The 14,251-nt window shown below is 41.5% G+C and overlaps 1 protein-coding gene across 1 annotated transcript in view; it reads right to left on the minus strand.

Annotated features, from left to right (window-relative positions):
• Nucleotides 1-11,565, minus strand: part of LOC115113702 (glycerol kinase-like) — a 32,097-nt gene extending 20,532 nt beyond the window's left edge. Inside the window, exons 1-3 of the mRNA XM_065016146.1 lie at nucleotides 11,339-11,565; nucleotides 4,806-4,879; nucleotides 1,903-2,009 (exon numbers count right to left, since the gene is read on the minus strand). Of these exons, the coding sequence (XP_064872218.1) occupies nucleotides 1,903-2,009; nucleotides 4,806-4,879; nucleotides 11,339-11,425 (268 nt within the window). The 5' untranslated portion in view covers nucleotides 11,426-11,565. The remainder of the gene's footprint in view (nucleotides 1-1,902; nucleotides 2,010-4,805; nucleotides 4,880-11,338) is intronic.
• Between the last annotated feature and the right edge of the window lie 2,686 nt (nucleotides 11,566-14,251).

A 14,251-nucleotide genomic window follows, 5' to 3' on the forward strand; every position in this document is an offset into this window, starting at 1 on the left:
TTACCACATTTTTTTTTTCAGTATTACTTTAGTGCCTTGTTGGAAACAGGAAACATGTTTTGTAATACTATCTATTCTGTACTTCCTTCTTTTCACTCTGTCATTTAGGTTAGTATTGCGGAGTAACTACAATGTTGTTGATCCATCCTCAGTGTTCTCCTATCACAGCCATTCAACTCTGTCATTTAGGTTAGTATTGAGGAGTAACTACCATGTTGTTGATCCATCCTCAGTGTTCTCCTATCACAGCCATTCAACTCTGTCATTTAGGTTAGTATTGCGGAGTAACTACCATGTTGTTGATCCATCCTCAGTGTTCTCCTATCACAGCCATTCAACTCTGTCATTTAGGTTAGTATTGCGGAGTAACTACCATGTTGTTGATCCATCCTCAGTGTTCTCCTATCACAGCCATTCAACTCTGTCATTTAGGTTAGTATTGAGGAGTAACTACCATGTTGTTGATCCATCCTCAGTGTTCTCCTATCACAGCCATTCAACTCTGTCATTTAGGTTAGTATTGAGGAGTAACTACCATGTTGTTGATCCATCCTCAGTGTTCTCCTATCACAGCCATTCAACTCTGTCATTTAGGTTAGTATTGAGGAGTAACTACCATGTTGTTGATCCATCCTCAGTGTTCTCCTATCACAGCCATTCAACTCTGTCATTTAGGTTAGTATTGAGGAGTAACTACCATGTTGTTGATCCATCCTCAGTGTTCTCCTATCACAGCCATTCAACTCTGTCATTTAGGTTAGTATTGAGGAGTAACTACCATGTTGTTGATCCATCCTCAGTGTTCTCCTATCACAGCCATTCAACTCTGTCATTTAGGTTAGTATTGAGGAGTAACTACCATGTTGTTGATCCATCCTCAGTGTTCTCCTATCACAGCCATTAAACTCTGTCATTTAGGTTAGTATTGAGGAGTAACTACCATGTTGTTGATCCATCCTCAGTGTTCTCCTATCACAGCCATTCAACTCTGTCATTGTTTTTTTGTATTTTTTTAAGTCACAAAATTGGCCTGAGTGGTTTCCTTCCTTTCCGGCAACAGAGTTAGAAGGGACACCTGGGTCTTTTGGATGGTGTATCAATATACCCAGTCACTACAATGTGTAATTAATAACTTTAACATGCTCAAAAAGGTATATTCAATGTCTGCTTTATTTTTTTTTAACCCAATCTACCAATAGATGCCCTTCTTTGCAAGGCATTGGGAAAACCTCCCTGGTCTTTGTGGTTGAATCTGTGTTTGAAATGCACTGCTCGACTGAGGGACCTTAAAGATCATTTATATGTGTGGGGTACAGAGATGAGGGACCTTACAGATCATTTATATGTGTGGGGTACAGAGATGAGGGACCTTACAGATCATTTATATGTGTGGGGTACAGAGATGAGGGACCTTACAGATCATTTATATGTGTGGGGTACAGAGATGAGGGACCTTACAGATCATTTATATGTGTGGGGTACAGAGATGAGGGACCTTACAGATCATTTATATGTGTGGGGTACAGAGATGACGTAGTCATTCAAACATCGTGCTATAAACTATTATTGCACACAGAGTGAATCCATGCAACTTATTACGTGACTTGTTTAAGCACATTTTTACTCCTGAACTTATTTAGGCTCCTTGCCATAACGAAAGGGGTTGAATACTTGACTCAATATATTTCAGCTTTTCATTTTTAATTAATTATGTAAAGATTTTGAAAAAATATAATTCCACTGACATTATAGGGTATTGTGTGTGGGCCAGTGACAAAAAGAATACACTTAAAATGTCATCCATTTTAAATTCAGGCTATAACACAACAAAATGTGGACAAAGTCAAGGGGTGTGAATACTTTCTGAAGGCACTAATATATATATACACACACACACAGTACCTTTAATGTTGGAGATGTCTATGTTGAGCTGGCCGAGCTTCTCACAGGTCCTCTCCATACACTCATAAACTGACTGAAGAATCTCCTTAGGGTCCTCTTCTACCCAGCTGAGACACACACACACACACACAGAGTTCAACTAAGTGTTGGAAACGGTTTTACCAGTATTAGAAAGTAGCAGTTCAGAGAACGAACATGGTGAAAATGTGGAATGACAAGAGTCACACTTCAGCTTGGTGTTGTGCAGTGATCATCAGGGATAGAACGCACAACAGGTACTGACACTTAAGTCTTTCAGTCATATGTGGTCCAATTCTCTTTTCTACTGGTCCTCATCAGGGTCAAAGACAATTTGTTTAAAGTTCTGACTCGGTCAAAGAGTCTTTCCAAAAGAACCCAGGCCCATAGTGAATAGCAGCTTCTCTGTATACACTTCAGAAACTGTTCAGACCCCTTCTCTACATGGTTACATTCCAACCTTATTCTAAAATTGATTCAATACTATTTAAAAAAAAAATCTCAATCTACACACAATACCCGATAATGACATCACAATACCCCATAATGACATCACAATACCCCATAATGACATCACAATACCCCATAATGACATCACAATATCCCATAATGACAAAGCAAAAGCAGGTTTAAGAATTTTGGGCAAATGTATTGAAAAAAATAATAATAATAATTCAGAAATACCTTATTTACATAAGTATTCAGACCCTTTGCTATCAGACTCTAAATTGAGCTCAGGTACATCCTGTTTCCATTGATCATCCTTGAGATGTTTCTACAACTTGGAGTCCAGCTGTGGTAAACTCAATTGATTGGACATGATTTGGAAAAGACACACCTGTCTATCTATATAAAAAGGTCCCACAGTTGACAGTGGATGTCAGAGCAAAAACCAAGCCATGAGGTCAAAGGAATTGTCCATAGAGCTCCGAGACAGGGTTGTGTCAAGGAACAGATCTGGGGAAGGGTACCAAAAAAAATGTCTACAGCGTTAAGTCTCCAAGAACACAGTGGCCTCCATCATTCTTAAATGGAAGAAGTTGGTAACCACCAAGACTCTTCCTAGAGCTGGCCGCCCGGCCAAAACTGAGCAAATGGGGAAGAAGGGAGGTGACCAAAGAGTTCCTCTGTGGAGAATGGAGAACCTTCCAGAAGGAAAACCCATCTCTGCAGCACTCCACCAATCAGGCCTTCATGGTAGAGTGGCCAGAGAGAAGCCACACCTCAGTAAAAAAGGCTCATGACAGCCCGCTTGGAGTTTGCCAAAAGTCACCTAAGGTATGTGCGTTTGTACATTTGCGTGTTCAAAAGCTTTTCGTTATTTGTTCACGTAAAAAAAACTGTTAAAGAAGTTAAACAAGATTCTCTGGTCTGATGAAACCAAGATTGAACTCTTTGTCCTGAATGCCAAGCGTCACATCTGGAGGAAACCTGGCCCCATCCCTACGGTGAAGCATGGTGGTGGTAGCATCATGTCTGGAGGACACCTGGCACCATCCCTACGGTGAAGCACGGTGGTGGCAGCATCATGCTGCGGGGATGTTTTTCAGCGGCAGGGACTGGGAGACTAGTCAGGATCGAGGGAAAGATGAACAGATCAAAGTAGAGAGAGATCCTTGATGAAAACCTGCTCCAGAGTGCTCTGGACCTCAGACTGGGGCGAAGGTCCACCTTCCAACAGGACAACGAACATAAGCACACAGCCAAGACAATGCAGGAGTGGCTTTGGGACAAGTCTCAATGTCCTTGAGTGGCTCAGCCAGAGCTTGGATTTGAACCTGATCAAACATCTCTGGAGACCTGAAAAGCTGTGCAGAAACGCTCCCCATCCAACTTGATAGAGCTTGAGAGGATCTGCAGAGAAGAATGGGAGAAACTCCCCCCAAAAAAGGTGTGCCAAGCTTGTAGAGTCACACCAAACAAAAAGACGTGAGGCTGTAATCGCTGCCGAAGGGGCTTCAACAAAGTACTGAGTAAAGGGTCTGAATACTTATGTAAACGTGATATCATTGGTTTTGTTTTTTGCAAAAATGTCAAAACCTGTTTTTGCTTTGTCATTATGGAGGTATTGTGTGTAGATTGATGGGGAGGGGGGGAGGGACAATTTAATCCATTTTAGATTAAGGCTGCAACGTAACTTTCCGAATGCACTGTAAGTTCTCCAAATAAGGCTTTAGTAGCCCACAGAATGACTAGCCCACAGAACCCCACAGTCTGCCTAGCCCACAGAACCCCACAGTCTGCCTGGCCCACAGAACCCCACAGTCTGCCTGGCCCACAGAACCCCACAGTCTGCCTGGCCCACAGAACCCCACAGTCTGCCTGGCCCACAGAACCCCAATAGTCTGTCTAATGTAAATAAGTCCTGGACATTGGACTCTGACAGCTCATGCATTCAGCTAAAGGGGGGATAAAATCCTAGGGATCTTCATTAAAGTGTAACCTCAGTTCTTAGTACTCAGTGTTGACTCAACCCAGGGAGGGGATTTGGTAAATGTTGACATACTCATAAAGATCCTCCTTCCAAATTTCCCTCTTTCCATTCTTCCTGTCATCACTGACCAATCCTGGATCAGAATTCACCCCAGAAGGGTGGAGCCAGGTAGCCTAGTGGTTAGAGCGTTGGACTAGTAACTGAAAGGTTGCAAGATCGAATCCCCTGAGCCGACCAGGTAAAAATCTGTCGTTCTGCCCCTGAACAAGGCAGTTAACCCACTGTTCCTAGGCCATCATTTAAAATAATAATTTGTTCTTAACTGACTTAACCTCGTTAAATAAAAGGTTAAAAGAAAAAGAGGGGAGGAGAATAGAAGGTATGCTCATAAAAGTATTGTTACTGGGCCTTGCAAGCGGACTGTATTGCAGTGTAAGGTGTGGGCACTCACCCCTCTTTAGGGAAACTCTGCTTTATCCCAACCTGGTGGTGACTAAGCAGCTCTGCCGTTTTAGAATTGAACACCTGAGGAGAGGAGCGACAAGAGTTAGTTGTTCCTACTGTGGAAGTGATCTTAAAAATCAGATTAAACTGAACAAAAATATATTTTTTAAAGTGACCTGCAACAATTTCAAATTATTTTACCGATTTACAGTTCATAAGGAAAATCAGTCAATTAAAATACATTCTTTAGACCCTAATCTATGGATTTCACGACTGGGAATACAGATATGAATCGGTTGGTCACTTTTCTTTTTTTTAAAAAAAAAAAAGTTTGGGGCGTGGATCAGAAAACCATTTGCCTCATGCAGCATGACATCTCCTTCACTTAGAGTTGATGAGGGCTCTTTGTGGCCTGTGGCATGTTGTCCCCACTCCTCTTCAATGGCTGCACAACATTGCTAGATATTGGAGGGAACTGGAACACGCGGTCCTACACGTCGATCCAGAGCATCCCAAACATGCTCAATGGGTGACATGTCTGGTGTGTATACAGGCCATGGCAGAACAGGGACATTTTCAGCTTCTAGGAATTGTGTAGAGATCTTTGCGACATGGGGCCGTGCATTATCATGAAGTGATGGAGGCGGATGAATGGCACGACAATGGGCCTCAGGATTTCATCACGGTCTCTCTGTGCATTCAAATTGCTATCGATAAAATGCAATTGTGTCCAATGTCCGTAGCTTATGCCTTCCCATACCATAAGCCCACTGCCACCACGGGGCACTCTGTTCACAACGTTGGCGTCAGCAAACCGCTCACCCACAGAACGCCATAAAGGTGGTCTGCAGTTGAGGCCAGTTGGACATACTGCCAAATTTTCAATGACATTGGAGGGGGCTTAGGGTCGAGAAATAAACATTGAATTGTATGGCAACAGCTCTGGTGGACATTCCAGCAGTCAGCATGCCTGTGGCATTGTGTTGTGTGTCAAAACTGCACGTTTTAATGTGGCCTTTTATTGTCCCCAGCACAAGGTGCACCTGTGTAATCATGCTGTTAAATCAGTTTCTTGATATGCCACACCTGTAAGGTGGATGGATTCTCTTGGCAAAAGAGAAATGCTACCTAACAAGGATTATTAAAAATACAATTCTGCACAAAATTTGAGATGAATACATTTCTTGTGCAAATCGAAAATTGTGATTTCTTTATTGTTGCGTTTATGTTTTTCTTCAGTATAGGATTAATCTAGGCCCAATATGCTATATCTCAATCAATTAAAAATAGATATAAATTCAGTCTGAAGAAATAACACTGTGGGACAGCTGTGAATGACGAAACAAGCTCTGTGAGCTCTTTCAAAAATCCATGAATATGATGATGTCATAAGTGTACAAACATTAAGTTGACTGTGCCTTTAAACAGCTTAGAAAATTCCAGATAATTATGCCATGGCTTTACAACCTTCTGATTAGGCAAATTGACATCATTTGAGTCAATTGGAGGTGTACCTGCGGATGTATTTCAAGGCCTACCTTCAAACTCAGTGCCTCTTTGCTTGACATCACGGGAAAATCAAAAGAAAATCAGCCAAGACCCCAGAAAAACATTTTTGTAGACCTCCACAAGTCTGGTTCATCCTTGGGATGAACTTCCAAATTCCTGAAGATACTGCGTTCATCTGTACAAACAATAGTACGCAAGTATAAACACCATGGGACCACGCAGTCGTCATAACGCTTTGGAAGGAAACGCGTTCTGTCTCCTAGAGATGACCATACTTTGCTGCAAAAAGTGCAAATCAATCCCAAAACAACAAAGGATCTTGTGAAGATGCTGGAGGAAACAGGTACAAAAGTATCTATAGCCACAGTAAAATGAGTCTTATTTCGACATAACCTGAAAGGCCGCTCAGCAAGGAAGAAGCCATTGCTCCAAAACAGCCATAAAAACCCAGACCGGTTTGCAACTGCCCATGGGGAGAAAGATCGTACTTTTGTCCTTGTGTCTGATGAAACAAAAATAGAACTGTTTGGCCATAATGACCATCGTTATGGTTTGGAGGAAAAAGGGGGAGGCTTGCAAGCCGAAGAACACCATCCCAACCGTGAAGCACGGGGGTGGCAGCATCATGTTGTGGGGGTGCTTTGCTGCAGGAGGGACTGATGCACTTCACAAAATAGATGGCATCATGAGGGAGGACAATTAGGTGGATATATTGAAGCAACATCAAGTTAAAGCTTGGTCGCAAATGGGTCTTCTAGATGGACAATGATCACAAACATACTTAGAAAGTTGTGTCAAAATGGCTTTAAGGACTACAAAGTCAAGGTATTGGAGTGGCCATCACAAAGCCCTGACCTCAATCTTATAGAAAATTTGTCGGCAGAACTGAAAAAGCATGTGCGAGCAAGGAGGCCTACAAACCTGATTTAGTTACACCAGCTCTGTCAGGAGGAACGGGCCAAAATTCACCCAACTTATTGTGGGAAGCTTGTGGAAGGCTACCTGAAATTTTTGACCCAAGTTAAACAAATTAATGGCAAAATGCTACCAAATAGAAATTGAGTATGTAAACTTCTGACCCACTGGGAATGTGATGAAATAAATAAAAGCTGAAAGAAATAATTCTCACTACTATTAATCTGACATTTCACATACTTTTTTTTATTTTTATATATACTCTGATCATGCCAAGCAACAATGTTGACAGATAAACAATGTCTGCTTTGTTTTGGCACGACTGTCAGGTGTTACATAACTACCTGAGAGATGGACGACTGTCAGGTGTTACATATCTACCTGAGAGATGGACAAGTGTCAGGTGTTACATAACTACCTGAGAGATGGATGACGGTCCTCAGCAGTAGATACCATGGAATTTACAGAAGTAATAAAATAATGTGAAAAGTGATGCTCATTTGAAATAATCACTAAAGCAAATCAAACATTTATTGGTCCCACAGACGTGATTAGAAGATGTTATTGCGGGTGTCAATGAAACGCTTGTGTTTCTAGCTCCAACAGTGCAGTAATAACCTAACTAGTAGTAGTATCTAACAAATTTACACAACATATGTAATTTGCATTGTTTTACAGTCCGGGAAAGACAAATTGCATAGTGGTTTAGATCGTCAGGTTTTCCCCAGATACTGACGGTGTGTTTTGTTCATCAGTTATTCATTAACGTGGTTCCTTCATTGTTTTTACATGTTAAATTGCCAGCTGGACTCCTGTCCTCTTATGGCCATTTGAAAAAAGGAGTGCTTCACCTCTCACCCATAGGATAGTAGTTAATGTGTAGACTACATGTCACACACACTTTGGTGAGAGTTAGAAACATTGTCCAAGACTGGATGTCCAGAACGTCACGTCGCTTGGAACATATTTACATCACAACAGGACGAGTCAAAAGAAAAAAAAACGCAACGCCTTCTACAAAAATGGACAGCTTCCTGTTTAACCAAGAGAAGTGAAACAGTAGCTCTTCACAGTTTATTCAGGTAGAGGTATAAAGAAGCAGGGATGGAGATGGGGGTTATCCCAGTGCTGCCACCAAGGTAGTGATCAATGGTGAGAGATCAGAGACCCTCTTAAAAAAAGAATGACTATCTACATCAACCCTGCTTACAGTGGCACTAGGGTCAGACAAAGTCAGACGTGTTCCATTATACTACACACGTGTTCCATTATACTTGTTCCATTATACTACACACTTGTTCCATTATACTACACACTTGTTCCATTATACTACACACTTGTTCCATTATACTACACACTTGTTCCATTACACTACACACTTGTTCCATTACCTTACCTTACACACTTGTTCCATTACCTTACACACTTGTTCCATTACCTTACACACTTGTTCCATTACCTTACACACAAGTCACCGGATGAGGGAGTCTTCTGTAGGGGGGGCGGGGTGGGTTTGTTAAGATCTGCGACACTGTCTGAACATTAAGGAAGAGGGGAATACCTAGTCAGTTGTACAACTGAATGCCTTCAACTGAAATGTCTCTTCCGCATTTAACTCAACCCCTTTAGAAATAATTTTCAAAAATGAAGAGGTTAAATCTACACCTTCATATGGGTTCCCACACGGCCACACACCCACTGAGTGGACAAAACATTAGGAACAATTGCTATTTCCATGACAGACTGGCCAGGTGAAAGCTATGATCCCATATGGAGACCACCTTCAAAATCAGTGTAGATGAAGGAGAGGAGACGGGCTAAAGAAGGATATATATATATATTTTTTTTTTAAGAGTTGAGACAATTGAGACATGGATTGTGTGTGTGCCATTTAGAGGATGAATGGGCAAGACAAAATATTTTAAGTGCCATTGAACGAGGTAAGACAGTAGGTGTCAGGCACACCGGTTTGAGGGCGTCAAGAACACTAACACTGCTGGATCGTTTCACGCTCAACAGTTTCCCGTGTGTATGAAGAATGGTCCACCACCCAAAGGACATCCAGCCAACTTGACAGGAACTGTGGGAAGCGTTGCAGTCAACATCCCTGTAGAACGCTTTCGACACCTTACATGTTGTTGTACACGCTCAGTGTATTTCCATGTTACTAAATCAAATCAAATTTATTTATATAGCCCTTCGTACATCAGCTGATATCTCAAAGTGCTGTACAGAAACCCAGCCTAAAACCCCCAAACAGCAAGCAATGCAGGTGTAGAAGCACAGTGGCTAGGAAAAACTCCCTAGAAAGGCCAAAACCTAGGAAGAAACCTAGAGAGGAACCAGGCTATGAGGAAAAACTCCCTAGAAAGGACAGAACCTAGGAAGAAACCTAGAGAGGAATCAGGCTTTCTGGCTACTACAGCTCTTGTTTACAGAAAACAGACGAATGAGAGAGTGGACTACCGGCGTTAATTAGCTATCTGAGTCTCTGAACACGTGTGTAAAAATGGAAGACAGGACACCACAAACATGTTGTCGCTGAAAAATACTGGTCAGCTGCAACCTACAGTAACCGGTTTAAAAACAGTCAGCATAAGTGTGTTTTTTTTTTTTTTTTTTTGCATTGGTGAAAATATTTTGGGATGTGATATGAAAGTAGAGGGGTTTTGTTTCTAGAACAGTACTGAAATTGAGAATCGATTCACGTTTAGAGATGGAGGATTTGGCCGTTTTGGCTTCCAGACCCAATTCACCTTTAACAGAACATGTTATGTCCTTGGACGATAAGGAGTAACTTTAGGCTTCTATAGTCCAATATTGGGCTAGGGGTCGGACAGTCTTCCTGTGTAGACACCACGGAGCAAGATATGGCTCAGAAAACATACCTCAATCCAGGGATGAGAAATGTGTTATACTCTTAATTGTCCCATTATCTCAACTGTTACACAAAGAACATTGAACTGAATGGCAGTGTCAGCCAATCAGCTCCTTTGTTGTTCAACGTGACATTCCATTATGGCTGCTGTGGCTACTGCTAGCTAGCATGAGGATGAAAACAGCGGTTTACTTTAAAAACCTATTAGATGTAAAATCCCCCGTTTAGGGGACCTGTGTGGTTCTGATACCGGTTCAGATCGACATTTTCAGTTCTAAAGTGATCTGTGGACACCGTAGATGGAAATGGCTTGCATTGAGTAATAGCCCTGGTTCCCAAGGATACAGTAGTATATTTTTTGCTCTCCTGCCTGAACCCCTACTTCACAGGCACTGACATAGCACAAGCCTGAACCCCTACTTCACAGGCACTGACATAGCACAAGCCTGAAACCCTTATCGTAGCACAGCAGGAAATAGTAGTTTCATCACTATAGTACAGTCAGAGATCAATTTATAGCCATTACATCTAAAAATATATATTCATAGATTTTAAACAAAAACACTTTTTGGGGAGTTCAGGAAGCCACTCCAGAGCTCTGTGTGATGTTCACATTGGTGGGGGCAGATGTTTTGATCAAGAGATACCTTCAGAAAATATGCACATTTTTCTAGAACACTAAAACATGTATTTTACAGTTGTAAGGAAGGTGAAATTTTACAGTTTGTGGTTTTATAAATTTCATTATACTATATTTAGAAAGCATACAAGTAATTCCAAACCTTTATTCATACAGTGTTAAATAGGGAATACTTCATAAAATATTTAAATTTGTTTTTTTAAATCATATTTGTACTTGTGTCTTCAAAAGTGCCTCAACAATTTATTTTAAAAAATGTACAGAAAGGTGAGATTGTAATCTTGGAGAATGCATTGGGGCGGCAGGTAGCCTAGTTAGAACGTTGAGCCAGTAACCGAAAGGTTGCAGGATCGAATCCCCAAGCTGACAACGTTTTACCGGTCCCTGAACAAAGCCGTAATTGTAAATAAGAATGTGTTCTTAACTGAACTGTTATATATATATATCTTTCTTTTTTTTAATCACTAGTTATTGATGGTTCTCATGATAAATAATTACTTTCGGGGATTACACGAAGTTACATTTAAGAAGTTTCTGAAAAACAGGAGAACGCAACCCAATCAGAACTCAGAGGCTTGCTGTGACTTTGTCAATTTACCAGAAACCTCGTCGAGCTTGTGCCTTGATCGATAGCTGCGACCAGGGGCTCCATTGTGATCCTCTCCGAGTAAGACGCTGTGGACATATTTCTGTTCGTATCGGTGGTGATCAAGTTCTACAAACGCCGGTGAACCCGTGGTCGGCTTTATATTACCCACTACAGGCAGTCCTGTTGAGACCATGAGAGAATCCTTCCAGTCACGTTGACAAAATCCCTATCGGTTGTGGCTAATTTATGTTTGACGAGCCGTCAGAAGGCGTTGGCCTCGTGGTGCCCAATCAAATCCGGGGGCACGTCCAAAATAAATAAAAAAAGGTTCAACGAGTTTAAATCACCGGGATAAATGCCGCATTCAAAACAAGTCAGTCCATTGAAGACAACTGGGAACCCGAGAGAGAGAAAAAACTCGAACTCCCAGTTGTCCTAAAAGCATCAAAAGTCACCCCCTTTTTACCCACTGAGGCAGTGGGTTCATTTTACATCAGTGATTTGGACATAAACACATCCAATCATCAATCACTAAAACTGATATTTGAGTTCATCTGTATCTTATCTTAGGCTATAACTCTGCAAACTAACAGATGAGCACAGCTTCATCCTACTCAACATTTATTTACACTCTCCATCCCCTTTTCAGAAGAAACACAGACAACTTTTATTCTGTAGTTGTCTGTGTGGATCAGACTAATTGAACATCATCATAGATCACACTGCATATTCTTGTGTCTGTCATTCTCCTTGTGATAAAGAGGACAACTGGAGCCCTAAAATAGACCACAGCTTTTATATTTGGTCTGTCAGGAATCTGCAGCCTCTCGGCTTCCGATGTGCAACGGCAACTAATTGCGATTCACTTAAAAGTCCAACGCGACTGTTTTCATCTCAATATCAAATCACTTCTGGGTAACCATTATAAGTAAGTACCTTACTGGGATTGTTTTCGATTAACATGGTGATGTCACCAGGCAGGCCAAAAGTCCATGCCACAGGCTGAAATCTCTTCAAACAGCTCTTACACTAAAAGGGTATTATCATCATTTTCAAAATGTCCCCGTATTATTCCAACCTCACAGTGTGGAAATATATATATATATATATAACGTATTTATTATTTGAAAATCGATCAGAGTGGTTTTGAGTGTTTGAATAATCCACAGCTTGCAAGGAAGGGTGTTAATTGAAATTCTCATCTGAACTACTGTGATCCAGTAGACCTAGGTCACCATGACACTCTAGAGTTCTGTGGAAACAGTGGGAGTTGATCAGACGTGCCGTAACACAATATAGCATCATGTGATGCCAGTGATAGTCTCGGTTATGTGTAATGGTCAGGAGTATCTTGGATAATAATTATGTAATGAGAGAAACCAAGAGGTCAAGAGTCCAAGAGGTGCAAGGAACACCTCTCTCTCTACCAGACCACACCCCCTCTCTCTGTACCAGACCACACCCCCTCTCTCTATCAGACCACACCCCCTCTCTCTACTAGACCACACACACTCTCTCTCTACTAGACCCCACCCCCTCTCTCTCCACCAGACCACACCCCCTCTCTCTCCGCCAGACCACACCCCCTCTCTCTCGACCAGACCACACCCCCTCTCTCTCCGCCAGACCACACACTCTCTCTCTCCACCAGACCACACCCCTCTCTCCGCCAGACCACACCCCTCTCTCTCCACCAGACCACACCCCCTCTCTCTCCACCAGACCACACACTCTCTCTCTCCACCAGACCACACCCCTCTCTCCGCCAGACCACACCCCTCTCTCTCCACCAGACCACACCCCCTCTCTCTCCACCAGACCACACCCCCTCTCTCTCCACCAGACCAGTGAGAAGGAGTGGTGTTTTTATGTTACATTCTTATCTCCTTCTCTACCAATTGGACAACACTTGGGCTTATTTACAACAAATCCCCAAATAACCAAAAGAGATCTGGATGAAAGGCAGAGGGAGGAAGACGGAGGGCCATCACAGAGCCTACAAACTAAAAAAACACATGTCTAGTTCACAACTGGTGACATTTGGGGATACAAATTAAATTGTATTGGCTACGTACATATATTATGCAAATGTTATCATGGCGTTGTGAAATGTTCCTCGTTCCAACAGCGCAGTAATACCTAACAATACAAAACGATAAACACACATCTCCAAAATAAAAAGAAAGACATTAAGAAAGAGATATTTGAACGAGTAATGTCAGAGTCCTGAATATTTTTTTATTTTATTTTATTTATTTCACCTTTATTTAACCAGGTAGGCAAGTTGAGAACAAGTTCTCATTTATAATTGCGACCTGGCCAAGATAAAGCAAAGCAGTTTGACAGATACAACGACACAGAGTTACACATGGAGTAAAACAAACATACAGTCAATAATACAGTATAAACAAGTCTATATACAATGTGAGCAAATGAGCTGAGAAGGGAGGTAAAGGCAAAAAAGGCCATGGTGGCAAAGTAAATGTATATGTATAGGATGGTGTGTATAGACAGTAGTTATATAGGATGGTGTGTATAGACAGTAGTTATATAGGATGGTGTGTATAGACAGTAGTTATATAGGATGGTGTGTATAGACAGTAGTTATATAGGATGGTGTGTATAGACAGTATAGACAGTAGTTATATAGGATGGTGTATATAGACAGTATAGACAGTAGTTATAGAGGATGGTGTGTATAGACAGTATAGACAGTAGTTATATAGGATGGTGTGTATAGACAGTAGTTATATAGGATGGTGTGTATAGACAGTATAGACAGTAGTTATATAGGATGGTGTGTATAGACAGTATAGACAGTAGTTATATAGGATGGTGTGTATAGACAGTAGTTATATAGGATGGTGTGTATAGACAGTATAGACAGTAGTTATATAGGATGGTGTGTATAGACAGTAGTTA

The sequence above is a fragment of the Oncorhynchus nerka genome, linkage group LG3, assembly GCF_034236695.1.
Source record: "Oncorhynchus nerka isolate Pitt River linkage group LG3, Oner_Uvic_2.0, whole genome shotgun sequence".
NCBI lineage: Eukaryota > Metazoa > Chordata > Actinopteri > Salmoniformes > Salmonidae > Oncorhynchus > Oncorhynchus nerka.